This window comes from Pelobates fuscus, chromosome 2 (genome assembly GCF_036172605.1).
Source record: "Pelobates fuscus isolate aPelFus1 chromosome 2, aPelFus1.pri, whole genome shotgun sequence".
Taxonomy (NCBI): Eukaryota; Metazoa; Chordata; class Amphibia; order Anura; family Pelobatidae; genus Pelobates; species Pelobates fuscus.
This window is the reverse complement of record NC_086318.1, coordinates 351,539,473-351,566,804: the sequence shown is the minus strand read 5'-3', so window position 1 is coordinate 351,566,804 and position 27,332 is coordinate 351,539,473. Positions and strand designations below refer to the sequence as shown.

The 27,332-nt window shown below is 38.7% G+C and overlaps 1 protein-coding gene across 2 annotated transcripts in view; it reads left to right on the top strand.

Moving 5' to 3' along the window:
- Positions 1-26,433, top strand: part of FEZ2 (fasciculation and elongation protein zeta 2) — a 36,849-nt gene extending 10,416 nt beyond the window's left edge. The window contains exons 2-9 of one of the 2 annotated variants that reach the window (XM_063443632.1): positions 3,482-3,590; positions 11,363-11,479; positions 11,983-12,121; positions 16,068-16,336; positions 20,192-20,272; positions 20,635-20,710; positions 20,994-21,059; positions 24,577-26,433. In XM_063443632.1, the coding sequence (XP_063299702.1) occupies positions 3,482-3,590; positions 11,363-11,479; positions 11,983-12,121; positions 16,068-16,336; positions 20,192-20,272; positions 20,635-20,710; positions 20,994-21,059; positions 24,577-24,593 (874 nt within the window). In that variant the 3' untranslated portion in view covers positions 24,594-26,433. The remainder of the gene's footprint in view (positions 1-3,481; positions 3,591-11,362; positions 11,480-11,982; positions 12,122-16,067; positions 16,337-20,191; positions 20,273-20,634; positions 20,711-20,993; positions 21,060-24,576) is intronic. The other variant, XM_063443633.1, reaches the window with a different exon arrangement.
- Positions 26,434-27,332: the final 899 nt, after the last annotated feature.

The window sequence follows — 27,332 nt, the reverse complement described above, 5'->3', positions numbered from 1 at the left end:
ATTGTGGAGATCCTGCTTAGGGGCAGGGGCTGTGCCTCCAGGGATGTCCCCAGTCAAGGAGTGTGGGTCCCCCTGCGTTGCTGGTGTGTGGGTCTGGTTTGGCATGTCAGGGGTTGCATGGGGATTAGGGCCGTTAGCGGCCGCCATTTTGGATGGTACCTGCCGTTGTAGGAGAGTCCCTATGTCCTGTTGGTTCGTTGCCTGGGAAGTTTGAGGTCTCTGTGATTGTCTCCCCATTGCTGGCGCAGGACTGTGGTGAGTTGTTGCCGGGTAAGCAGGTGTCTCAGCTGCCTCATGTGCGCCCGCCCTGCTAAATAGTGCCTCGAGATCGGCAAGTGTTTGCGAGTAGTAGGCCCCGGTCTTTTTCTTAAGTTTGGTCTGCCTCGGGGTATATTGAAAAGGCATCAGTCGGTGCCGCGGGGTGTCCCCGATCTGTACCCGCTGCTTTCAAGTCTGGATTGGGCTGTTTGCGGTTGATATACAGCGGATTTCGCTAGCCGGGAAGGAGCTCTCAGAAATGGCGTCTAGCCCGTCTCGCGGTCAGGCTCCGCCCCCGATTTTATTTTTTTTAATGATTTTTTTATTTTTGGAGTGTTCCTTTTTATAAACTTATATTACGATTTATTCAGCCACGTTTTGTTTATTAACCATTAGTATATTTGAGTAAATCCTTTTTTATTTTATTTATTTATTTTTTTTTTTTTAATGGTTACTCTAAACACCATAACAGCAGATCATTCTAATAATTATGATGCATAGAGAATTTTCTGTGCTCCCCCTCCTCCCCCTTCCTCCAAAAAAAAGTGGTTTGCATTTAAATCATGGTCCGTTTTTTAATTCAGCCCAGACAATTTTGACATTTCAGATTAACCAAAGGTTGGATGGATAATGTGGAAGTTCTTCTAAGCTAAAGCAAACACCATATCTGTAATCCTTACTTTGTTGCCGATGAAAGTTAAAATAGATTTTAAGATATAAGTGTAAAGGCATTTTAGCTACAATGTTATAGGTATTGTAATCTTGTTTGTTGATTTTTATAGAGAACAGATAACCATGAAGTTAGGTGACCAACATATTATCAAAGGGACACGAAGGACACCAACACACCTTGAATGCATTTCATAGGCAACAAATATACCATTTTAATCAAATGCCTGAAAGTCGTGTTTGTGCCAAGAGCATTCCTTTAACTTCACTATGATAGATGATTACCATTTATTTGTTTTTCTCCCCCTGCCCCTCTACACATCTACATGTATGATGGGGAGAGAGGAACATATGTGTGATACCTCTCCTCCTTCGTAGGAGGCACTCCCAGAGTAGTCAACTATCCTACTGACTTTGTCTTCAGCAGTAGAAGACTACAAGGCCCCTTAAGTCATCATGACCACTTAATCTCACTGAAGTGGTCTGGGTGCAGTTGTCCTGTCCTTTTAATCTTGCAGTGTAAAACATTTATCTAGAAACTGTAATGCTTCCGTTGTAGGGTTAAGTGCATTTCTAGTTACTAGAGGCTCTTCAGTGATCAAGTAAAACGCTATCACATGACACGGATACCCCCATAGGAAAGTTTGTGGGAAAGTGCTTCTCTGAGGACCATTGGTTTGTACCAATGATGGACAAAGTGACAGCTCCATGACGCCACGGAAAAAAAGTAAACAGTAAAAAGCGATCTGCAGCAGTGGAAGAAGGTAAGTAAAAACCCCTTTATTTTATTGTTTTTGTTGCAACGGAGGGGGAGTGCTACATTACTATTGCCAAGGAGACTAAAGCTTTAGGAATACAGGTTTGTATACACAATGCATTGTGTTCCTTTAGGGGTCTGTAGATGCTTTAGATATTCTGAAAGCATAGGGCTGCCAAGTCCCCCAATTTAACTTTACTCCTGATGGCTGCGGATAGCTATGTAGCGACTGTTTAAATAAGTTGATGCTTTATGATTCATTACAGGTAGTGGGGATTACACTCTTCAATGTAGAGTGTCAATTTCCACCTTTAATTGTGGCATGCATCTGGCAATACTTTTATATTCATTATATATGAGAGGGAGCATCTTAGTTGCTTGAAGTGCGTTTTTCATTCCCAGTGTTGGTTTTTGCTTGATGTATAGGTTGCTGGTTTATTTATTTATTTAAAAAAAAAAAAAACTGTACTAATAAAGGAATATTCTTCCATAGCCCCTCTCATTGTTGACCAATTTAAGCTCCGAGGCCAAGTGTATCATTGTCCTCTTTTCAGGCCATGCTACTTGGTCTGGATAAGGCTAAATCATTAGTTTTAAATCTGCATAATTCTGTCAGTGCTTTAATTGGTTGCAATAAACTGCTGGCAAAGAGATGTTTAGACAGGACAGCTGAAAGGACCACATGATTCATCAGTGAGGTGGAAAGAATCGGCAGAGAAAAGCCACTATTAGAATTCTGGAAGCTTGCAATGCCCTCAAGCTTAACCCAGCCAGTGCATATGAAGGGGAAATATTCTGTAATCGGGTCAATTGAGGATAATGTTGTCTCATTACTTTGTTCCATCTGAAGTGAAATATTATAATCGTTAACATCCTGGTAGCATTTTAACTGAATTTTTATGTATCCTCGTTTTTAAGTGGATCTAGAATTGCTTTGCATTGGATACTGAATAGATTATGTTCCATATGTTACCTAGATGTTTAAGGTAAATTGAGGGGTTGTTACAAATTATGGAATACCATCCATTGCCTTGTTTTCTGGTCCGATTTATTTCCCAGGAGTGTTACATAATACTCTGCCACAATACCGTATTTGAGTTCTGGTTCAACACTTGAATAAATCTGTAGTTGTTTAGCTGTGTGTTTATACTGTTTTTAAGTTCACAGACTAATTTGCTCAAGAGAGCACAGTCCCCTTCCTCAGCGATGATATATCTGATAGGATTACAATCTGCACATTTTAAAGTAATGTTTTCATGACCTGTTCACTGTAAGTGCAACTGTAGCCCCCTGCCATTGGTTTAAAAACAGACGGTGGTCTTCCCTGCATCACTCCTGGCACAGAACCAGGGAAGACCAAAGAGCCAATCTGTTTTAAAATGTTGCTTTTTATTTTATTTTTTTTTACACTAGAGTGCCCTGAGGGTGCCCCCACCCTCAGGGACCCCCTCCCGCCCGGCTCTGGAAAGGGGAAAAGGGTTAAAACTTACCAGCGCTGGGCGGGGAGCTCTCCTCCTCCGATCCTCCTCTTCTCCTCCCCCGTCGGCTGAATGCGCACGCAGTCAGTGAGACAGCCACTAGAGGAAAAAGGGGAAGGCTTAACTAATTGATAAACATAGCAGTTTCTCTGAAACTGCTATGTTTATAAAAAAATTAGTTAACCCTAGCTGGACCTGGCACCCAGACCACTTCATTAAGCTGAAGTGGTCTGGGTGCCTAGAGTGGTCCTTTAAATTGATGTAAAACACAGCTTGCTTTCTACAAACATATATCTGATTTATTTCCCTCTCTCCCCAGAATATGGAATGCTTTGACTGATAACTATGGCAACGTGATGCCTGTTGACTGGAAATCATCTCACACTAGAGCGTTGCACTTACCAACCCTAAACCTTTTGGACAAAGCAGTAAGTGCTATAGAATAACAAGTGTAGTTTTGTTTTGGTTTTTCCTTTGTGTAAATGAGTCATTCCTTGCTTGAGTATGTAACATATATCATGTATGTGTTCTTATCATTTGAGAAAGAGAGAGGAGGGGGGAGGGGGGGGGTACCATATTAGAATTAAAATATTCAGTTTAAGTTTTGCATTTAAAAAAAAAAAAATGCCTCAAATAGTACGTTTTATAATGGACCACTTCTTACTTCCTTGTTTGGACAACAAGGTCACTGGGCATTTGTAAGTAAAATTGTGATTTAATTGGGAAACAAGAACTGTCACTTTTCTGAAAATGTTTATGGGGGTGAGGAGTGCAGTTGAGTGAAATAATGAACACACTTACATTTGTTGCACTTTACTGTGTAGATGGCATCACCCTGTGATTCTCTGGGTTATTCATGTGTACCGTGCTGTGTGGGTACATGCAAACTTGGTCAAAATTAGAAAAGTAACATTGCCACTTAGTGCATCTTTATCCCACTTGCATAACCAATAACTATCACAATGCTCTCTCTTCAGTTCCAAAATGCTGTATTACTCCAGTGTGTTGCATTCTTAGATTAAGCTGCTTATATTGTGTGTGTGTGTGTGTGTGTGTGTGTGTGTGTGTGTGTGTGTGTGTGTGTGTGTAAGCATATATACAGCATACCATTCGATTTTTTTTTTTTTTTTTTTCTTTATTTATATTTTTCCCATATAAAGTTTTGGACATTTACAGTATTGAATCTTGCTTTTAGATTAATAAAATATCAATACTGTATACTGGCCAGCATAATAAACTGCATTTTATTGTCTATAACAGTGGTTCTCAATCCAGTTTTCAAGTCACACCAGCAATTTAGAATTTGGGCATTTTCCAGTTCTATTCCAATGGAGGTACTGATAACGTCCCTTGAGGATGGCTTTGGTAAATATGGGAACAACTGACCTAGAGTGCTAACAAATCATTTTCCCATGGCAGTTTGAAGTGAGTGATTGTCACTTTGCTTACTTTGCAGTGAAACGTGAAGGCCCAGGAAAAAAAAAAAAGTGTACCTAAAAGGAAAATCATGCTATTTTGGAGTCTTAAGCATTTGCTTTCATTAAGGCTTTTGTTGCGGAACTGATTTATCCCTATTGCTTTTTTGTAATTTGTATAAATGTCTTTTTCAAAAACACGAAGACTTGTGAAAATGTGTATATGAGGCAATAAGTACAGTAGCACATTATTAAAGGATTTCCTATATGATTCACTTGCTTTTACAGTCAATCACATCTGATTCTGTTTTTCCCTTCAGATTAGAGGCAGTGCTTTATGACTGGGATTTCATAACCTGGGGGGGAAAAACAGGCAGGCAATCTCCAAAACTTTTCAAGGACCTCTCCCAATTAACCTTTGGCCTTATAAATTGCTTCCTATCCAAGACATCCCCAGTTCTTTGCCTGCTTCCTGCAGAGGAGGGTGTCTGGTCAGGTTTTCTCCTAGAAGTATGGTGAGAGGGCTGAGGCTCTGGAGGCTCTACTTCTTTTAAATACACTTTTCAGAGATCAGCCAGGGTTAACACTCCAGACGGCTGTTGTATTAATTCCGTCTATACCGAGCCAGGTGCCGGGCAGACGATGGTGCGCTTTTGGGCACTAGCTGGGAAGTCCTGGCGGTGGAACACTCGTACAGGTTATGTTTATTTCTACCGCGAAATGCAGGACATGCGTAATGTGACTTTAAAATGCAGGCGCCAATATCTTTGTTTTTTCTCTCCGGGGTCAAGATATTGGTTTCCAGGACTTAAAGAGGCTGTTTACCCAGCAGCAACTAACTGTTGCCAGGTGCACTCAGAATCTGTTGCAAGTGTGTTCTCACCAACCTCCAACACACTCTGAGGACATTTAAGGTAAGCCGTTTTGCTTTATCTTAAATGACTCTAGCCTGAATAAGTTAATTATCTGTGCTGCAAGGTAGATAACAAATGTTTCTAAGTAGGAGAGTTTTTAACTTCTCTTCAATTAAGGATTATTACTAAAGTCTTAAATCATATAGCGCTTTGCAGGGGTAAGCACTTAGTAGATCGGGTCCAAAATAGATTATTCTTTGAGTAAAGCCTATAAAGGGTATTGGCATATACTTTTACATAATTCTATTGGGAAACTTTAAGTTTCCTTTCTGGCTCAAATTAGCTGCTACTCGGTGATACAGCTAAGGAAAGACTCTATCAGGTAAGACTGTTGGTTGGAATTGCAATTTTAAGAATTACTTCTGCTATTGATTCCAGCAGAGTCGGCATCAACAGGTTTTTTAATGCAGTTGCAGATATTCTGTCTGCTCTAGCCTCTGCTTCCCAAATACGGCTAAGGAAAGCCTCTATCTGGAAAGGCTGTTGGTTGGAATTGCAATTTTAAAGAATTGCTTTGGCTATTGATTCTGGCAGAGTCTGCATCAAACAGGTTTTGCAATACAGATGCAAATATTCTGTCTGCTCTAGCCTCTGCTTCCCAAATACAGCTAATGAAAGCCTATAGCAGGTAAGGCTGTTGGTTGGTATTACAATTTTAAATAATTACTTCTACTATTGATTCCTGCAGAGTCTGCATCAAACAGGTTTTGAAGTACAGTTTGCAGATATTCTTTCTGCTCTAGCCTCTGCTTCCCAATTATGGCTAAGGAAGGCCTGGATCATGGGTATTGTCTTATGCTGACTGTATATCTATGTAATCAGTCTCGCTTCCGCCAATAAAGATGGTAACCTGTATGAACTAGTCTTCATGGAAAATTATTTCTTCCTCATGTTACTGGGCTTGAGGCAAATTCTAGTACAGCTGCAAGCCTATTGATCATGGTGTAGTTCTACCAGGTTCAATTTGTTCCCTGCAAATAGATACGATATGACTGGGATGGTTTTCTGCCTAGGTTTGTCTGCAGTTTTCTTTTAAGAGATTCTCTCACTATGCAAAATATTGCCATCTATAAATTTGTTGAATCTCTACAATTCTGCTTCCTCAGGGGCATCTAATTAATTTTTGTACACCTGCCCCTAAAGGTTAGTGTTTCTACAGGTGGATGCTAATCAATCTTCTGATAAAGAATTCCCTTTTCAGGAAGTGTGCAGTTCTGGTGTTTGTCAAGTAACAGTTCAGGTGTAAATATTTTGACAAGGGTTTTTGACTCTCTCAGAGAATGGTAATTCCCTGAAGAAAAAAATTGTGGTTCTCTCTGTCATTATCACCTGAAATCTATTCTACTTCAGTAGACAGATACTTGGGAAATTATATTGGTTCCCGTCTTGTAAGAACCTGCTTGGTCTCTTCAGCTTCTTTAGTTATAGCACTGTTTACAGGTCCTTCAGTGGCCAGATACAGTTGCTAATAAAATTTTGCTGTAAAATCCTATACTTCGGTCATTCCTTTCTGAACCAGGCCGAAATAAAGGATGCCAGACGTTTCTTACTTTTTGTTCTAGTTCTCAAATCGATCGTTCAGAATTTTACGACTGATGCTTCAGGTCTCAGCTAGGTTCTCATAGGGATGAAGGGAAATTAGCTGAGATAATTTGTAAAAAACTTAGCCTTCGGTCCTATGTAGTTGGATATCTGGATAGCTCTTTGCCTTTCAGATAAAGACCAGGTATTATCTTATCCAGATCTGGTCAGATAGTTCTACATCGGTAGCAATTTTGTACAAACAAGGTCATCTTGTTTGAAAAATCTTGTTCCAGGATTTGCTTGGGTTAGTTTTTCTTGGTTCTTTTCTGTTATGCATAGAACTTAATATTCCTCTGTTTAGCTGTAGCATTGAGTAGTCAACATTTAATACAAAGCAGAATGGTTCATACTCCTTGATCTTCACCCAAATGATAGTAAGAATTTGATGTTCCAGTTATGGAACTGGCACTTCTAGATCAAACAGCATGAAGTGTTTCATTGGACAAGCTTGGACAGAGCCGTAAGCTTTGGTTTCCTTTTCTTTCTTGGGAATTCCAGTCTAACCTATAGTTTCCTCCTGGTTCCCTATTCCCCAAGATCCTATAGGATGGGAAAGGTGAGAATGATAGTCTTCCTCCCTTGGTGGGAAGTAGCTGTTTCACCGTTCTTCAAATATTTTCTGGAGGAATCTTTGGGGACCTTAACTGTAAATAGGCATCCTGGAATTCTTAAGGGTACCGCTTCTCAGATTTGTTGTAATTCAAGCTGACTACCTGGTTTATGTTTTGTCTCAGGAAATTGACAATTTATTTTACTATAAATGGATCTTGTTCCAAGATTTATTCCAAGTATGGAAGGTGTTGTTTTTTAAGATATTGGTTCTTAGAAAAACAGGCATCCGCTTCAATGTTTTAACCTCTTCTTTTTTTTTTTTTTTTCTTCGGATGGGCTTTGCGGATGGTTTAAAGCCAGAGATCCTCAAGGTCAAATTTCGGTTATCAGTTGATTTTCACAGGTTTTTCTCCAAATCACCAGTATCTGCCAAGCTCTTTCGTGGTTAGTTCCTATCTTCAGGGGATTTTTTTTTATTTATTTTTTTACTCTGCTGATGAGTCTTCAGTCTAGGTCTTTGGGGGTAGTCGCCCAAAATATTTTTGGGAAGGACTTCTTCAAGTTTCTGAAGTTGGATTCTTTAATTCTTCTCAATCTTCCAGCTAACATTATTTTTCTAACTTTTCCCAACAGCGTTCTAGGGTCTTGGAATTCTAATTCCACTGCCTGGGCGTTTAAGGTAACGTAGACGAGAACTAAAGGTCTGCATTCGTTAGTTTTTCTCATCTAACACCTATCTCCATTGAAGCTCTTTCGATCAGTTATGTTCAGATCAGTTGCCTGAGGGCTTCTGCTGTACATTCTCTCGATTTCATAACAGCCACGAGGTGATCTCTTCATTCACATTGGTCTGTTGATCTTGGAAGATACAACTTTGGTTGCAGATTTTTGCAGTGAGACTTGAGACCCGCCCTAAGGGATTGCTTTTGGAGATCCCAGTCGTAAAGCACTGCCTCTAATCTGAAGGGAAAAACAAAAAATTTTTACTTACCATAAATTTCTTTTTCCAGAAGATTAGAGGCAGTACTTACCATTGATTTTCAGACCATTCCAACCAGGGAAAAGTAACCTTAGACCCATGGCACCATAAGCACAACACTGAACTGTCTGTAGTGGTGAAGGTGCTTAGAGTTCCTCTTTAAACGCTTTAACAAATTACAGTTGGACAGGCATCTGCGGGGTGCACTTTTAAATATATTTTCACTTATTTCTTATAATGTAAATAAAATCAGTGGTTCCCTATATGTGTAATTCATGTTCTTGGCTTTATTGAACTGGATTCATGTAAATGTTTTGTATGCAAAAAAAATGTCCACCTTTCTGAATAGAAAAGTAAACAGAACCTTGAAGACATAACATAAGCAGAACCGTTGACGATATATTTCTGAAAATGTGTATAAAATGCCAACTCATTAGTTTGAGTAAACCTGCTTGAAATCAGGTTTGGCTATGTATGCTATGTTTGGGAATATCTATTTCACGAACAAATTGCTTGAGTTTTTAAATGGAGACTTGTATCACAGATTTCAGTCTGAGTGCAAAGGTGAATACAACTGACCTGTTGTGTAATTGTAAAATTGAGGGTAAAACAAAATGTAATAAATTGAAAAAATAAAATAAACACAAAACTACATTTTACAATGCAGAAGATGGATTTGCTATGTTTCTATGTCTGGAAATTATATTTTCAGGCTTGTAATGCAGTGAGGTGATCTACATGCCTGGAGTATGTATACAGGGTACATCAGGTTCAGTCCTTTTGTTAACTAAACTGCCAAGGGCTTTGGACATTTTTATAAATATATTTTTGCCAGCCATTTCACTTATATCTAAATGTTCAATAATAATTTATTGAAATATATGCTTTAATTTTTAATTGGATATAACATCACAGTGTGTTTACTTTAGAAGTTTGTATCTCCTACTCTGTTAATTGAACTTTAATCACACACACTTCTGCAGGCAATTAACCAAGCAGGATATAAGATTCTAAGTTAAACAAACTGCAATAAAGGAAGTTTAAAAGTTAGATCTTTATAGTAAGTGTGGAGTAAATCACAGGCAGGGGAGGTATGGCTAGGTTACATAAACAAAACTTCTAAATGGCAGAGAGCTGTGCAGCTACACTGCAGGAACATGACTATATACACCAAAACCACTTACTTAAGCTAAAGTACGTTTGGTGCTTAGTGTCTCCTTAAAGCAACTGCGATCTTACTTTTGGTATATGTGAGTGTATGTGTAATTGCAATAAAATATGCATTGTTCTGAATACATTGTTTCACATTTTTCTCGTAATGATCTAGGGATTGTAAAGAGCATTCAGTCTGTGCTTTTCTCAAGGTAGATATTACTCTTATTCCCCTTTCCATACACAGATCACAGCCATTGCCTTAAACTGCAAATGTGTTTGCCACACACCTACCAGTTTACTATTCACTGCACAAATTACGTACTCTATCCTCTCAATTTATCAACTATTCACTCACAAGCTTTTACATAGCACCTCCACCAACTGCTGACTGCTGCATCAGTCTCTCGTTTACACACTCTCGACTACTCACATTGACCTCACACCCACAGCCCTCCTGCTTATGTCTCATCATAGACCAGTTTTTCTTTGGCGTTTCTGTGTTCCAATGTGGGCCACAATGCTTCATCATCATGGACTTGCAGGTTTTTTTTTCACGCTGTGGACGCTGTGGAGTCTCGCTGTGGACCTTTTCTCAAACCCCTGGTTTCACATTACCATACTGCCCCTTTTTTAAAAAAAATCATTATTTCCTCCTGACCTCTTGCCCAGCATGCTGAATACTGCATAGCCCATCTACCATGGGTCTTGGTTATTTCCGTCCACTTTAGGGCCTCTCCACAGGACTACTCCTCAGTCTCCGTTTTTTTTCATTCATACATATTGACCATCTCTATAACTTCTGCGCTCATACTGCCTCAGTTGCTCACACATAACCCCACAATCCAGTGCCAGTTATTTCATTTCTTTCCCACTCTCCTGCCATTGCTTGTGTTCTCAATATTTCTTCACCTCCTCTTCCGTTACCTTGCTGGGCAGTGTCTGCAACTGTGTGTGTACAAATGTATATGTCTCGGGAATTTGTCTTTTGGGAAACTGGGTAGCAACCACAGTGTGTCTAGATGTCTTGTTTTATCATCCACTTCATCCAATTTACTGTATTTTGCAGCAGGTGTTCACAGCCTTTCTTTTACTCTTAGTTATTCTCAAAAGCTCACTTGCACAGTGTCTGCTCTTTTATTTTAATTACTTCTCTGCTGGCTTCCGTTGCTTAACCTCTTTTTCTTCTACTCTTATTTTAAATGCATGTAGTTCATCAGCAGTTAGTATGTGTGTGTGTGTGTTGCTGTTAGAATCTTTACATATGTTGCACTGTCCATCTGTGTTAACATGTCGGTTGTGCTTGTGTCAGTGTGTGCGTGCAACATTATCTGTGTTTGATGTTGTCAACCTGGGAAGAATTATGCAACGTGTGCGGATCATTTTAATGTAGTATAAATACGGTGTTTTAGTCAATGTTCCACAATAATGGGTTTTTGTCTTCTTTTGAGCATGACCATGTATGTGTATATTTATCCAAGCAAATAATTGTTATTGGAAATTTTGCTAAACTTTAGCACAGGTTTCGTTTTTACTTTATTTAATGTCAGTGCAGATTTGTAGGTATAGTTTCTAACCTATGTCATGCATACATTGCTTTACAGGTTAATAACAATATGAATCTCGACTTATCTGATGATGAGGAGTTAAGGGAACAGCTAGACATGCATTCCATCATTGTGTCTTGCATCAATGAGGAGCCTTTGTTCACCGCTGAGCAGGTAAATATTAAATCGGTATATACCATGCACTTTGAAAATGTATACCTTTTTAATATAGCTATAAATACGTTTTTTTGTTTTTTTTGTTTTTTTTGTTTGTTTTTTAAGTCATTGCTGCTATACCAAAATTTAGTAACATTTTAACAATATGGTGAATCCAGTAAAATAAATGTAAATCGGCCAAGCTTATTCTGAATTATAAGGACTCAAACAGATGATTGAAGTAACATGGCTAAAAATATTTTTTGTTAAAATGGCAACGATGCATATCAAAAATCGAAATGGAATTCTAACCTGTAAATGCTCAGTATTGCAATTGCAACCTTGCTTGGTCTAATAAAGCTATATACAGCAATGCCTTATGGAGTCTATTCTGTTTACGCTGTGTTGTCCTTCTGCAGGAATACACTATACCTTTCTGATAAACCCTGTTGTTTATGGAAACTTGTTACATACTGTAAACCTTTGCAGATGGATTGTTTAGCAATAATCTGTTGTTGCAGGTTATTGAAGAGATTGAGGAAATGATGCAGGAGTCTCCTGACCCTGAAGAGGAAGATGCACCTTCTCAGTCAGACCGCCTCTCTATGCTTTCACAGGAGACCCTGAAGAAATCCTCTACAAGTAGCTCATATGAAGAAAGTAAGGGACACTGTTTGGTTTTATTATCGCCATTTATATAGCGCCAACAGATTCCGTAGCGCTTTACAATATTATGAGAGGGGGGATTTAACTATAAATAGGACAATTACCAGAAAACTTACAGGAACGATAGGTTGGAGAGGACCCTGCTCAAACGAGCTTACAGTCTATAGGAGGTGGTGTGTAAGACACGTTAGGACAGGAAATATCAATCAAATAAGGTGGGAGCGAAGCAGGGCTGGAGGAGAGAGTAGAGTGCTACCCTTTAGGAGAGAGCAAGAGACCGGTATGTGAGGTAGAAGTTACTCTGGGAGGCCATAAGCTTTCCTAAAGAGATGGGTTTTAAGGCACTTCTTAAACGATTGAAGACTAGGGGCGAGTCTGATGGCAGTTGGCAGGCTGTTCCATAGGAAGGGAGCTGCCTGCGAGAAGTCCTGCAAGCGTGAGTTGGCCGTACAGGTGCGAGCAGCGGACAGGAGGTGGTCACGGGCAGAGTGGAGAGACCGAGAAGGGGCATACCTATGGATCAGTGAAGAGATATGAGGGGCTAGAATTGTTCAGTGCTTTTATGGGTATGGGTTGAATTGACTCCTATAGGATACAGGAAGCCAATGTAAGGACTGACAGAGGGGTGAGGTGTGAGAGGACTGACTGGAGAGGAAAATCAATCTGGCGGCAGCATTCATTACAGACTCTAGCGGGGCAATACAGCTTTTGGGAAGACCAATTAGGAGAGGGTTACAATAATCCATGTGGAAAATTACTAGAGCATGGACAAGCTCCTTGGGGCGGGTACAGGCTATGTTTTTAAGATGGTATCTACATGGTTTGGCAACATACTGGATGTAATGTTCAAAGGTGAGACCAGAATCAAGTATGATGCCAAGACAGTGCCCTTGCAAGGATGGACTTATGTGGATACCACTAACTTCAAAGGAGAGCGAAAGCGAAGGAGCAGTATTAGGCGGAGGAAAGACAAGCAGCTAGGTTTTATAGATATTGAGTTTCAGAAAGCTGGAGGACATCCAGTCACAGATGGAAGAAAGGCAAGCAGTGACAGGTTGCAAGATGGCAGGGGAGAGGTCCAGGGAGGAAATATCTGGGTGGTAGTGGAATCCAAATGTGGTAATAAGTTTGCTAAGAGTGGCAGTAGAAAGAGAAAATAGAAGGGGACCAAGGACAGAGCCTTGGGGGACTCCAACCAAGACAGGACAAGGGGAGGAGATATCATTAGAAAAGGAGACACTGAATGAGCGTTGGGAGGAGGGACAGAATGCATTGTGTGTAATGACGCACATTTTAAGTCTTCACGCTATACATAAGAACGTGAGTTTTCAGAATCCCCATTGGAAAGCAATGTGTCAATGAAGGTTTATTGAACGATCAGAGCGGGTGCGGGGGTGAGGGGGGGATACGAACATTTCTAGTAATTTAGTGCTCCTTTAACTATTAATAATTGTGATGTCTACATTCACACAAAGTGAGTAAATCATTATAGAAACTAATGGGATGCTTCTTCTGACTGCTCTGCATTTAAGATTTATACAAGATATAAAATAAGAACTGATTTTTTCTTTTCTTTTTTTCTTATACTTAAATGCTTAACTGGTCTTTAGGTTTTCTGGAACTGACTGTCTGACTTGCTATTTTCATTGGACCAAAACAAACTGACCACCAGCAGGTCCTGTTGACCTTCTGGATTGTAGACAAATGGAGGCAGCATTAATATAATTCCAATAAATCTGTTTTTTACTGAATGGTCCAACCTGCTGGGTATTCTCCATGTAGTTTTCATATTCTTTACATTTATTTAAAGACTAAATGGAAACCGTTTTCCACTTTGTGAATTTTATCCAACCTGGGAAACTCTATTTGGGATCTTCCTATTTATGTAGTACCTTTCTAATGACCGGATCAAGTACTAATTAACAATGTTAGTCGTCCACCATCCGGTGCCTTTGCATCATTTGCAATGGGGAACAGGGGGAAGGTCGGTGATACTTACATGCACCTTTCCTTTGCAGGTGCGACCATCCTCTTATATAATCTTAAGCGCCTTGTACTTCAAACCCATGACCCAACGTGAGCGCTGTACTCTCATAGTCACTTTAAGTAGTGAATGTTTTAGTGTTTGTGTGTATATATCTGTTTTTGGATGGAACCTTTATTGGCTTCCTTTTTCAAATTTTAAGTTCTGGAATCGCCTCTGGTCTCAAGTTTTACTATATGTAATAGAGGGTTTTGTTCTCATCTTTTTGTTTTATAAGCTAACGTACTCTTTAAAACATCTAGAATTAAAAAAACTTCTCTGATTCCCTTGTTAGTAGGTTGGACCTTTTCTGTCCTTGAATGTGAACTGCCTGCAGATAATTAGGCATGCGTGGAAACTCCTTTACCTCAGTCACTGAAAGTGAAATCTAGCCTATGGGGACTGTTCGGATTCCACTTCAAAGTGCTCTAATATTAGATGCAAGGCTGTCTTATACTGTTGTAAACAGCAAGGAATACATGTTACACATCCTTTACACACATTTTTCAACATTCTGCTTTCAGCAGTAACGCAATAGAAAGCCATAGGAGTTATCAGTATAAAGCAAGCACTCTTTAATGCTGTTTAAATAGAAATCTGCAAACACTGACAAGGAAACCCTTCACTGCCCAATGAGAGTGAGCGTGGCAAGGTGGCTGCTCATGGCAATGATTAGCATTACATGGGGATGAGTCACAGGAGACAGAAGGTGACAGTGTAAAAGGCTACCGAGGTTAAGTATGATGGGGTCACCAGCTAGGACTGCGGGGATGTATCTGAAGGCGATAGGAATAAGTTAATGGAGACATGAGGTGAATCTTATGATGCTTGGGGAAAAAAATGAAAGCACTTGTTCGTGGAAAAAGCTATCTGCTTCTTATTCAGCTTTGAACTCTAAAACCATTACTACAACAACAAAACAAAATGTGCAAATTTAACAATTTTCTAGGTTGTTTTGATTCAGCAGAGATCCACTGAAAGGATTGAGCGGTTTTATGTTCTCAGTATCCTTTTGCTCTATGCTTTTAGTTTGGTTGATCCCGCCAAATATACTGAGATGTAAACAGTGTAGTTGAAAAGTGTATTTAAAGGGACACTGTAGGCACCCAGACCACTTCAGCTCATTGAAGTGGTCTGGGTGCAAACTCCTATCATCCTTAACCCTGCATTGGTAATTATTGCAGTGTTTATAAGCTGCAATAATTACCTCTGAGGGTTAACTCCTTCTCTAGTGGCTGTCTACCAGACAGCCACTAAAGGGACTGCCAGAATCGAAACACATTTTTGGTCCGTTATCTGACGCTGGACGTCCTCACGCTCTGCATGAGGACCTCGGCATCAGAATTTCCCCATAGGAAAGCATTGAATAACTGTCTCATTCAAAAGCTTTAGCTTACAATTACAGTTGCCTCGCCAGCTTCTTCTTTCTTGTGCTCTTCCCAACTACTCCATGGGGGACACTGGTCTAACCAATCCGTGTCATATCCCTAGGAATGCAGAAAAAGTGCATTGGGCTTTGGTGTCTGTTTTCTCTCCCCTCCTGCTGTTCAATGACGCTCAATAATGCGATCTGTATAAATTTTTATTAAAAAACCCTAGATTTATTTTGGTTTATATATTTCTTTAAGTGTTTGCAAAAATAATTTAGTGCTGCATGTCCCTTTGACATGAAATTTGTGCTCTTTTGATATGCTTCTTTTCGAGGTTTCCTCCCCTATGTACTTGGTTTATTATTTCCCAGATGCCATCAAATGTCATATTGTATTATATTATATATATATATATATATATATATATATATATATATATATATATATATATATATATATATATATATATATATTTATTTATTTATTTATTTTTTTTTAACCATCCAACATGTTTTTTTTACTTGCTTTTTGTCTTCTCTTCTAATAGAAGTGAAGCGGATGTCTGTTGCAGAATTGAATGATCTGCTTGATGAAATTGAAACGGCTATTAAGGATTATTCTGAAGAGCTGGTACAACAGCTGGCTTTGAGGGATGAACTGGAGTTTGAAAAAGAGGTGAAAAACAGTTTTATATCAGTTCTTATCGAGGTACAGAACAAGCAGAAAGAGCACAAGGAGAATTTGAAAAAGAAGAAAAGGCTAAGAAGTGGGAATGCACAGAATGGCAAGCAGGATAGGGGTCACATGCCTGGAACGGTAAGCATGTTCTGTTTGCTCCTAGTTTTTCTAGGAATCTTATTTGTAATTCCTACATGGTATATACGTTCCAGTTTGAACTTTTTAACAGAGAAGCAGTTCTAGACCTTGACATATATCAAAAAATCTCCAGGGGGAAAAAAGCTCTGTGCGGCATTTTGCACAATTGTTGTAAAACTTCTTCAACCACTTCTTCAGCTAAAGTACAATTTCCCTTTTTAATTGTTTTTAAGTTTATTTTTTGGGGGGTGGGGGGGACTGGAAGAGTTATGATGCGTTCACTAAATACTGTGCATTTGTATTTCCTTTTGTCATTTTTTTATTTTATTTTTTCATGGCCCGAATAATTAAATGTTCGTTGTTATGATGATTGGCATTGTTTGATCTCCATATGCCTTTCGGACTAATGTTCTGTATAAGTTCCTTTCTTACTGAAAGTTCATTTTTCTGTAGGTAAAAACATCTGAATTCCACAGGTTTCCAGTTTGTTCCTTCCCAAAATATTTTTCACTAAAAATATTGGCCCTGTATTTTTCTAATGCATTACTTTCAGGTGTGTAGATGTACTGTCAATCAAATCTCCAGTGTTTTATTGTAAATTATGAGCAAGGCACTGTGTATCTAGATCATGTGGCAAGGGAGGATTATATTGTACAGAGAAAAAAAAATCTGCTTACCGTGATCAAGTTTTGTGGTGATTTATTGTAATATCAAGTAATTTTCAGTTCTTAAAGGAACCCTCATCAGACTTGGTACTTGAAGGTGCAATAAAAAGTGACCCGATATTGAATGCGGAGTGTAAAAAGTCTTCTCTGTATCCTGTAGCTCTAGTATTCTAACAATGATTCCTCCATTGCAGTGTGTGTATTTATAGTGACCCTAGTGCACTACATTCTTTACTGAATGCAGGGGCGACTTGAGATATGACGTATTGTATGCATTCGTACACTTTGCTAATTACCAGCTATCTGATGATCGTGAGGCTGCATTTCAATAGTTTAGATATTGTTTAGCCATTTTTTAAATGTTTTGTCATATCAGGTTGAAGAAAAAATAGGCTGCTTTCAATATATTTACAGTGTCCCTAATAGTGCTAAAAATTTAGATAAGGGGGGCGGGGCCGGACCGCCAAGCTGGACGGTCACAAGCAGGAGCAGCTCCTGCAATAACTCTATGATTCAACTCTTAAAACATGATTTCCACCTTAAAGAAGACCAACAGCGAGAGCACCCAAAGCAAGGGGACTGTTGGACCCAGGGAGAGGCTGGCTCATTGAGCTACAGTCCCCTGGGGGAGAGACTCTAGTCGCCCAAACTGAGGCCTTCTCCAGCGGTGAGTGGGGCGGACGGCCGCTGCCCCACTATCCTGCGCCACAGACCCCAATCAGAGGCTCAATCCTGAGCGGACCCGGCCCTGTCCACTCTGGGCCGGGGGGTGATCCCGGTCCTAACCCTGCAGCCCCCACCGCTACCGCAACTCTGAATCCCCCCAGCACCATCGTTCTGCAACATAGACCTGGGGTTTCCCACAAAATGGCGGAAGCGTGCACCCAACAGCCTTCTCCAGAGAGGACATTGATCTTCCCGCCTCATGAGACACAAGCTTACCAAAGCTATAGCAGGGGAGGCTGAGGCACACATACCGGTCCCCCTCGGAGACGCTGGCAAGCAGACCAATCGCGGACCCTTCGCTCCTGGCTGCCCTCACCCCTCAAATGCTCACACTGCAGACGGGCCGGAGAGACGAGGCGCAAAAATGCTCAGCCGGAAAGTGTCGGGATCACTCGCATCAGACCGGCCAGCGGTGTTCGACCTCACAAAGCCCAGAAACGAACCAACCGAAGGAAAGTATGAAACACACTCAGCAGGCTACCTCATTGAAGCAGCGCGATGCTTAAGCTTTCATATGGGATACACAGCCCACAGACCTCTTTACCACAACTGAACGAAGAACTACCCCAAAGAACATACCCCAAAGAACATAGGCTGTAAGGGACCTGAGACTCACGCACCTGCACACCCCAGCCCAGATGCATACACACTGCCTTGTGTGACTTTGTTTTGTTAAGTTTCTGCTCCTATTTTAAGCCAACTCCTCTAGCTCCTCGGTTGCAATACTTCTGAGAACAAGGGGGCATGATCTCCCCAATAGTTATCTAATTCAGTGACGGGGGACCTTACTTAAAACCTGCAGTTTCTCTGTCGCTTTGCCACAATTCAGTTTAGAGAATAACCCTATTGGTTTCCTAGCCTTTGTTATAGTACAGATTTCTCTCCGAACTGGTTTTGTGCGTTAAACAATACAAATTTAGCAATGTATAATACACTCTTATATTACGTGGGGTTTTATTAGCAGTTTATTAGCATGTTTACCTAACGTAACACTGTCGCATCTCCATGTCTGACTATTGACACAGGCTATCAAGCTATTATAAGCATGTCTAGTTAAATACACGGTACTAGCTTGTATTGAGACCTTCTCTTTTCTAAGTAGTTGGACATGACTGATTAGCCTGATCTTATATTCATAAAATGTGCATTTACTCTAAACGACATGTCAATGTAATATGATATTTTCTACTAAGATGTTTGAGCTGTCGTGGCCATGCAAGCTTATGCACAACCAAAATAAAGAATTATAAAAAATTTTTTTAGATAAGATGATTTTGTTTACAAATATTCCTTTAAAATGAGATCGCCTTCGATAGAAATCTATGCATCAGTCAGTAACAAAAAACTAGCTTTAGCCATTTTTTTTAAGGTTCTAGTTAAATTGTTGACATAAGCTGTTTTGGAGATAAACAAACATTAAGCTTTAAAATGCATTAATGAAAATTGCTGAGTCTGTACTCCTTGCAATTGAATGTCATGCTATGAACTGCCCTTAAAGGGATCCTACAGTGCCAGGAAAACAAACCAGTTTTCCTGGCACTATATAGGCTCCTGGAGAGCCCCCCCACCCTCGGCACTGAAGGGGTTAAAACCCCTTCAGCCACTTATTCCTGTGCTGGGCTCTCTCAGAACTGGTGACCTCTCGTCCTCCATCGATGTCAGCCCCCGAGTGGAGCTGAAGGCACATGTACGGCCAAAGGCGCACACACATTCAAACCCGCCCATAGGATTACAATGCAATGCTTTCCAATGGGGATCTTATTTGACGCTGGACTCCATTAGGAGGCCCAGCGTCAAATAAGTGCGATTTACTGTGTAAATCGCAGAAGCGGCCTCTAGTGGCTGTCAGGGAGAAAGTCACTAGAGGCTGGATTAACCCTGCAGTGTAAACATAGCAGTTTCTCTTAAAACTATGTTTTCAGCTGCAGGTTAAAACCAGAGGAACCTGGACCCAGACCACTTCATTGAGCTGAAGTGGTTTGGGTGCCTATAGTGGTCCTTTAAGCAGGATAACTGGTGAAGAAAAGACATTGGTATACATTGTGTAGTCTCTTACACCAAGTAAAAATGAGAAGTTGTTTTCCTCACTCCTATTATATTGTAGGAGAGGTAAATCTTTGCAAGGTAGGGGTCATGTTCCATCTTTTCCTATAATACTCAGCCAGTAGGCCACACTACTTTGTAGGGCCATTTAGCCATCACTGCTTTATTAAATTTATCTGTTTTATACACAGACTAGAAGTATGTTTTGTTGTGTATATACATGTTTGTATGTAGTTGTTTTTTTTTTCATGTTTTTCTCTTCCCAACCCCCCCCCCCCTTCTCTGGAAGTTTACTGAGCAAGTTGTATACTGTCTGCATGGCTTATAACTCCTCAGGTTTACATCTATAATAGTTTTTACTAACAATATCTTCTTTTCCTTTCTCTGTCCTGTTCTGCACTGCTTTCTGTACTTGCTGTAGCGCTTCAGCATGGAAGGCTTATCAAACGTCATACAGCATAGCTTTCGCCAGACGTTTGGGAGCTCAGGTGGAGAGAAACAGGTGCTCGGGTTTTCTATCTCTTTTCATCCTTTGTCTTTCTGTATATTTTCAACAAATGCATTAATGAACAAATTTTAATATAACCCTTTTTGTAAACCATCTTGTTTTTATTTTATTCCGGTATTTTTCTTTTGTATGTGTGAGGTAAGAGACACACGCCTAGAAATCAATGTTAATTACACAATAAAAGAAATACAGTTTACCTAATAAACTGAAAATTAAGTTGTGCATGCAGCTTCCTAACTGTGTACAAAGCACCAATATTTTTTTTAAGGGTATAAAAATAAATCTTATTTTAAAATTATACCTGATGTACATGTTCACGTGAATTTTATACTTAACTTTTATTTAAATGTCAACAGTATCTGACCACTGTTATTCCTTACGAAAAGAAAAATGGGCCACCTTCGCTCGAAGACCTCCAGATACTAAGTAAAAGTGAGTATCAAACTGCTGAATTCGGGGATTGTTAAAATCTTAATAAAGTGATAACTTTATTCAAACCATTTCTTCGTTAGATGTTTTGTTTTGTTGTTTTTTTTAATAATTTTACATATTTTAGGTATGTAAATAAAGACAAACTTTGATAAAATTTAAAATTTCTATAAATGTTTTGCAGATCTAGAGTAAACTAATTTATTATTTTCTTTAATTTTTGTAACTTTATTTAAATTTCGTATGATGGGCTGTATTCATTATGATATATCTGGTGTCTCCCTAGTACTCCGTGCAATGAAAGATGATAGTGAGAAAGTGCCAAGTTTGCTAACAGACTACATTTTAAAGGGTGAGTCACGTAATTTTTCCTAACCTACTTGGACTGCATGCTTTTATTTATTTATGTAATCTTTTATTTTTTATTTTTTGTAAACCTGCTGTATACAAATCAAAAGGAAACTCCTTGCACATATTCCAAAGTGTTGTCCGTTCATTTTAAAGAAATACTAGTGTCAGGAATACAGATTTAGACACCTCCATTGCGGTCCCAGGCCTCCCTGGTCTCCAGCTAAAAAAGGTTACCAAAAAAAAAAAAATACCTTTTTCTAGCAGTGCGAGGGTCCATTCATGGCTCGCTCCACCTCCATCGCTGAGATAAAAAAAAAATCTTGATGATCTAGAGATAATCATTGATGATCATGACAATGCTTTCCCATAGGAAATGCATTCACTGCGAGAATTAGAATCTCCTCATAGAGATGCATTGAATCTCTACATGCAATGTTCAGCGCCTCCATGCAGGGTTGCACATTGTGCAGCATTTTAATATTTGGTCTGTGTTTTCTCAGTTGAATATGTATTTTATATATATCTCTCTCTATCCTTTGGTTAAAGGCCCGCCAGGTTAATATACATCTATATTAACCAAATAGTACCAATATGCAATCTGACGTTCTTTATTAAAAAAAATACATTTATTCTACTTCAAAAGCAAACAATAATATACTTAACAGATAATATTTCTTAATGACGTTACAGAGCATGAGATCTTTTTAAGTAGTCTTCTTTGTATCAGCAAGTCAGGGACACATCAGAAGAGGAGAGCGGTGCGTTGGAGAAAGAGAACGTGGTCCTCAGTTCTTTATAGGCAAAATTATGTCATAACTTTTTAATTTAGACTCTGGCCAAATAAGGAAACTCCCTACACCCAATGTCCCTACAGCACATTCCAGTGTCCTCATGGTACAGAATAACAAACACCATCTGTTCTTTTTAACCCACTATACATTTACAGCTTAATATGTATTTGAATAGGAACGTATAGAATATGTAATATTGTACAAGCATTGACCCAGAAAGGACCTCTAGTGGCTGTCTAACAGCCACTAGAGGTGTTACTAGGCAGTAATGCAAACACTGTGTTTTCTCTGAAAAGGCAGTGTTTACATTAAAAATCCTGCAGGGACAGACTAGAGACACAAGAACAACTACCTTAAGCTGTAGTTGTTCTGGTGACTATAGTGTCCCATTTAACTCAAAGCATCTTCTCACCATTCATTGAAATATCATGGATATTAATGGATTTATTTTATTTTTATTCCTACTTAAAATGTTACCAGTCTATGTAGAAGTGCCCTCCTGGCCTCATATGACAGGCATATTTTGTGGATCTCAAACCATGTACATGAAAGTCTTGTGTTCAAAGTACGGGTATTTTTAGATTTATTTTAAATGGATAATTTTTTAACATCAAGAAAATGATTTAAAAATAATCCATTTAAAAACACAGAATCTGGAATATGAGTTGCCTTGTCGACAATAGCCACTCAATTCTCACGCTTTGTTATCTTGTCGTTTTGTTTCATCTGATTTTCTTGTTTTTGTGTTGTGCTAGCATTGGTGTAAAAGCTGGATGCCTATGAGGTTTGTGTGATATTGCATTGTGTTAATGAGACAGTGTAGAGCGTGTCTTTAGCATTGTTTTGTGGGATGTGGAATTTTTTGCCAGATTTGTTTCAGGATAATATATTACTAAACATTTGGTGAAGTGATACAGAAAGCAATGTTAGTTATGGATACATACCTTGAGTTGACTGAGTTGTACATCAGTAATTCACAATACATTTTTCCTGTACACGTTCTTTGTTGCTCCCAATCAGTATTTCTCACACCAGTCCGTCCTCCCCTCTCCCCCCAGCCAATGCTGGTTCTCATGCACATGTTTAATAAACATTGTTCCAGAGAACCTGTATTTACTGACCACGTGGCTTACCTTTTGCAAGCATTATCCAATGGTTTCTAAATGGAGAATTGAACTACTGGATGCACGGCTACCCATAAATTCTGTATCTATAGTCTTTAGTGCTGTGCCTTGTAGATTTGAAAATAAATAAATGAAAATTAACTTTTAATAAATGTGCTTGGACTTTTTCTTGCATAGTACATAGATGAATTGCTTTTCCCTATGAAGTGGCACAGTTCTATTCATAGAAACAGGTATATTTTAACTTTATCAATACTCTTTTAATCAAGAAAATGAATGGTGTCAGATTCACCTATCTAAAATGAACCTTTTTACAACTTTCCCTGATGCCCTCCATATCTTAGAACACAATGGTATGGTACAATTCCCAATTTTCCCTTGCCATTCAGAACACCAGCTGCCAAAATGCAACTTCTTTGTCGTTACCGAATGACTGAACATTTAGCGATGTCATCATAGGATGTATATTGCTTAGAATTAAATCCTACGATTTCCCAAAGACAAACTAAAGAATTCTGATGAAGTAATGTATTTCTTCATTTTAGGGCTCACACTCTGGTCCTTGAGGTTTACAATAAAATGCCTTGATTAGTGTTCGTAATGCTACTGGTTTTACATTTATCTTACATAGAAACAAAGAATGTGTCGGCTGATAAGAACCATTTGGCCCATCCAGCCTACCCAATTTTCTAAATACTCTCATTAGTCCCTGGCCTTATCTTATAGCTAGGATAGCCTTATGCCTATCCCACGTATGCTTAAACCAATTCACTGTGTTAACCTCTACCACTTCAACTTAAAGGCTATTCCATGCATCTACTACCCTCTCTCAGTAAAGTAATACTTCCTGATATTATTTTTAAACAGTCTCCCCTCTAATTTAAGACCATGTCCTCTTGTTGTGGTAGTTTTCCTTCTTTTAAATAAATTCTTCTCCTTTACTGTGTTGGTTCCCTTTAGGAAGTTAACCAGTATTGTGTATCACTTGGCTATGTTTCTGTTATTATTCTGAAATCTCAGACTGCTTGTAGACCTTGAGAGCCAGAATTGCAGACCCTTGTTTTAACATTTATTAATTTGTTTGTCCGTTCCATATTAATGCAGATCAAGATGAGGGCCAATGCTAAGCAGGATTTGCTTGGAAATTCTGATAATAGACCTGTAGAAGACTGGTTTGAAGATAACATTAAGTGCACTTCAGGGTGAATGAGCTATGACATTTTGTTTTATGCCAGAATTGAAGAATATTTCTTGTGCTAAGCAAATTTGTGCAATGACCCTGGAGCTTCACTAAATAGTGTTGTGCTAAGCTAATAATCGAATTAAAAAATGAATGAGGAAATATCTCAAGTTCTTTCCAATTCCGATTTATCCTATCCCTTTTTGTTTTGACCAAAAGCTTGCTATTCACTTATTAACTTATTACAACTTGCTTTTTAGTGCATAAGCATCCAAGGAAAAGCAGATGTCTGTGAAGTGATAGACTTTTTCCTGTATTGTAAAAATGTGTTCATAAAGCTATTTTATGCTATGCCATATTTAGCTGTTAATTGTGCACTTAATATCAATGTTGATATGTTGTTTTTATTTTTTTTTATTTTAGTTCTCTGTCCTACTTAAGAGACTCGCTTGGACGAACGCACGTGTCCTGCTTTGGGATGACATTTCCTGTTTTCAATAAGATGCAATTTCATGGATCCATTAGAAATCCTCTGCTTACAGACCGTATAGCTGAAAACCTGTTCATCAACATCCCATCTCTTTTAGGAAAACAAAAAAAACAACAAAAAAATATAATTGGTACTTTGAGCATGGTGATAAACTTACTCAGCTGTTTCAGGTGTCTGTGATTGCAAAGTATTATGTGACATGCTACCATTGTTGGATGTGGAATGCATGCATTGCTTGCTGTGAGCAGGTACGTGCATGGGATTCTTCAGCGCCTTCAGATTTAACCATGTTAGTGCTAGCTATGTTCACAATACATTGCACAGCACTGAAAAGGTTAATGTAATATGTGAGTTTAGAACAAATGTATAGTTTTAACCAGTTTTTATGCTTTGAAATCTATTTTTACAGTAAATTTAAGTGGGGAAAACCCACACTAATCCTTTAACTGTCTCAAGAAGAGGAAATATTTCATACAGATATTAATCACACAGTAATACTGTTGACCGCAATGTATAAAGGGATCAAATGCTAATTGCACTGATGTTTTATTTAAAAAAAAAAAAGTGTACAAATATTCCGATTTATAATCACTACAGAAAGAACGAAAGCATTAATCTGATGTTCTGTCATTTTGACAGGAATTAACCAGGTAGAACAGGTAACAAGTTATTTTCAGAGATATTGGGGTGTATTTACAAAGCAGTGAAATATTTACAGAATTGCAAAAATTCAGCTAAGAGTTCAGTTGTATATATTTTTTATTTTTTTTTTTTAAATATTTTTTTCAACTTTGCTAGTTTAGCTGAATTTTGCAAATTTGTTGTCAGCTCAACACATCTCACTGTTTTTATTAATACATCCTTAAAGGTGTGCAGATGTTTTGCAACATGTGCTAATGTGTTTTAAGAGTGCAATCCTGTTCTCTCATCTTGCTACTCGTGTGCTTTTGGTTCAACGGGATGGTGGGAGCCAACGTAAACGCATTAGTGGTAACTTATTGCCAAATGTCCTGAAGGATTAATCCGCTAAAAGCAAGGCACAAGCGCTTTTGAACTGCCTAAATTGGATTACAGCCTAATTGCCCTTAATTGATAAAATGGTTTGCAAAACGACAATATGATTTATATTGACTTTATTACATACATGACACCAAGTGGAAATGTTTATCTTTTAAGTATATATTTGTGTATTTTGGTTTTCTTTCATTTACAGTGTTATTTGACATGACTACGTGTTCTGACAACATGCCTTGTTAGCTAGGATAAAGGACAGGTACTTCATCTCTTGGTAAAGCCTGCCATTTCAGTGATGAACAGCCGAAAGCTGAATCCTTTGAAGTTAAAGGGAATAATTAGATGCGTCTCTGAGCCATTTAACCCTTCAGGTGCATTGGTGATGTCCAACGTCTGGTATAAAGTTGCGTTGCTCACCCCCTCTAGCTCTGAAAGGGTTTACGTTAAACACTCTCTAACTTGCATTACTATGCTTCTAAATGATAAAGCAATTAACCAATGCAGTAGACTCAACTTTATCAAATTTGAATTGGCTTAGCGGCACTTTAATGGCTTCTAAAAATAATACTTATGCCATGGATCTCTAGTACTGTGTCTAGTCTGTGTTGTTGCATTTTACAGACCGTTTGTTAGGGTTTTATTTTCTTACAGCTAATTTTTGCACATTAAAGGATGGTGTTCTGTGAGCACAGATAGGAGTTGACAATATTTGGATGGGTTGTATGTTTTTAAAGAGTGGTAGAAAACTTTAAAAGTAGCAGAACTAGCCACATACAAATACAAGCTCTCGCATTGGCCATTTTCTGAGTCCGAATCCAAGTATCATATAGTGCAGTTATAACTACTGTGCACTTGGGTTCTACTTTGTAGACCTGTATGGGTAAACATATGCTCTGTGGCCCTTTCTTAACCCTAGAAATCTCCAAAGGGTCTTTTTTTGTTTTTGTTTTGTTTTTTAATTGTAGATTGCCTGTTCAAACTGTTAGCCTTTCTTCAAGTGATATATTTCAGCATGTTGGATGAGAATAATCGCAATCTGCTTTCATATTTCATTACATCTCCTTCTCTGATAAAGATGAGGGGAAATATATTTAAAATAAATCTGTAAATGTTCTTTGCAGCTATTCTTCAATAAGTATATTACTTTGCACTTAAAATGGATTGGCGCATTACAAATATTCAGCTAGAACGTTGCTTAGCTAGCCCTTTGAATATCTACAGGTGGGAGCAAAGCTCTCTGACACGACACCCAGGTAATACGACTGGTTTGGGGAGTGAGTTTGGTGTTAACATTTGATCTGTCTCTATTTTGTCATTCAGTAACAGCACATCTGACCTCTCTATTCACTTGTAACAAGCTGCAAAAGACGCTCCTCCAAAATGCAATGTTTGGGGCTTTTATTATACACAGGCAGACTCCTGGATGTTTCCTAGTCAAATTATGTTTGTCCACAAATAAATTCTTTTAATTGAAGAGACTTCTTTCAATTTAGTTTTTATCCATGAAGTTAAATGTGCAAGCGTGTGTTTACTGCTATTGTATTAACCATATGTCAAAAAAAGTCTATATGGTTCCATTTTGTAGTGTACATTAAATACAATGGAAAAAAAATAAAAACACAAACACACACTAGTGGTATCCCAGTATAGAATTGTAATTCAATTTATATGTAAT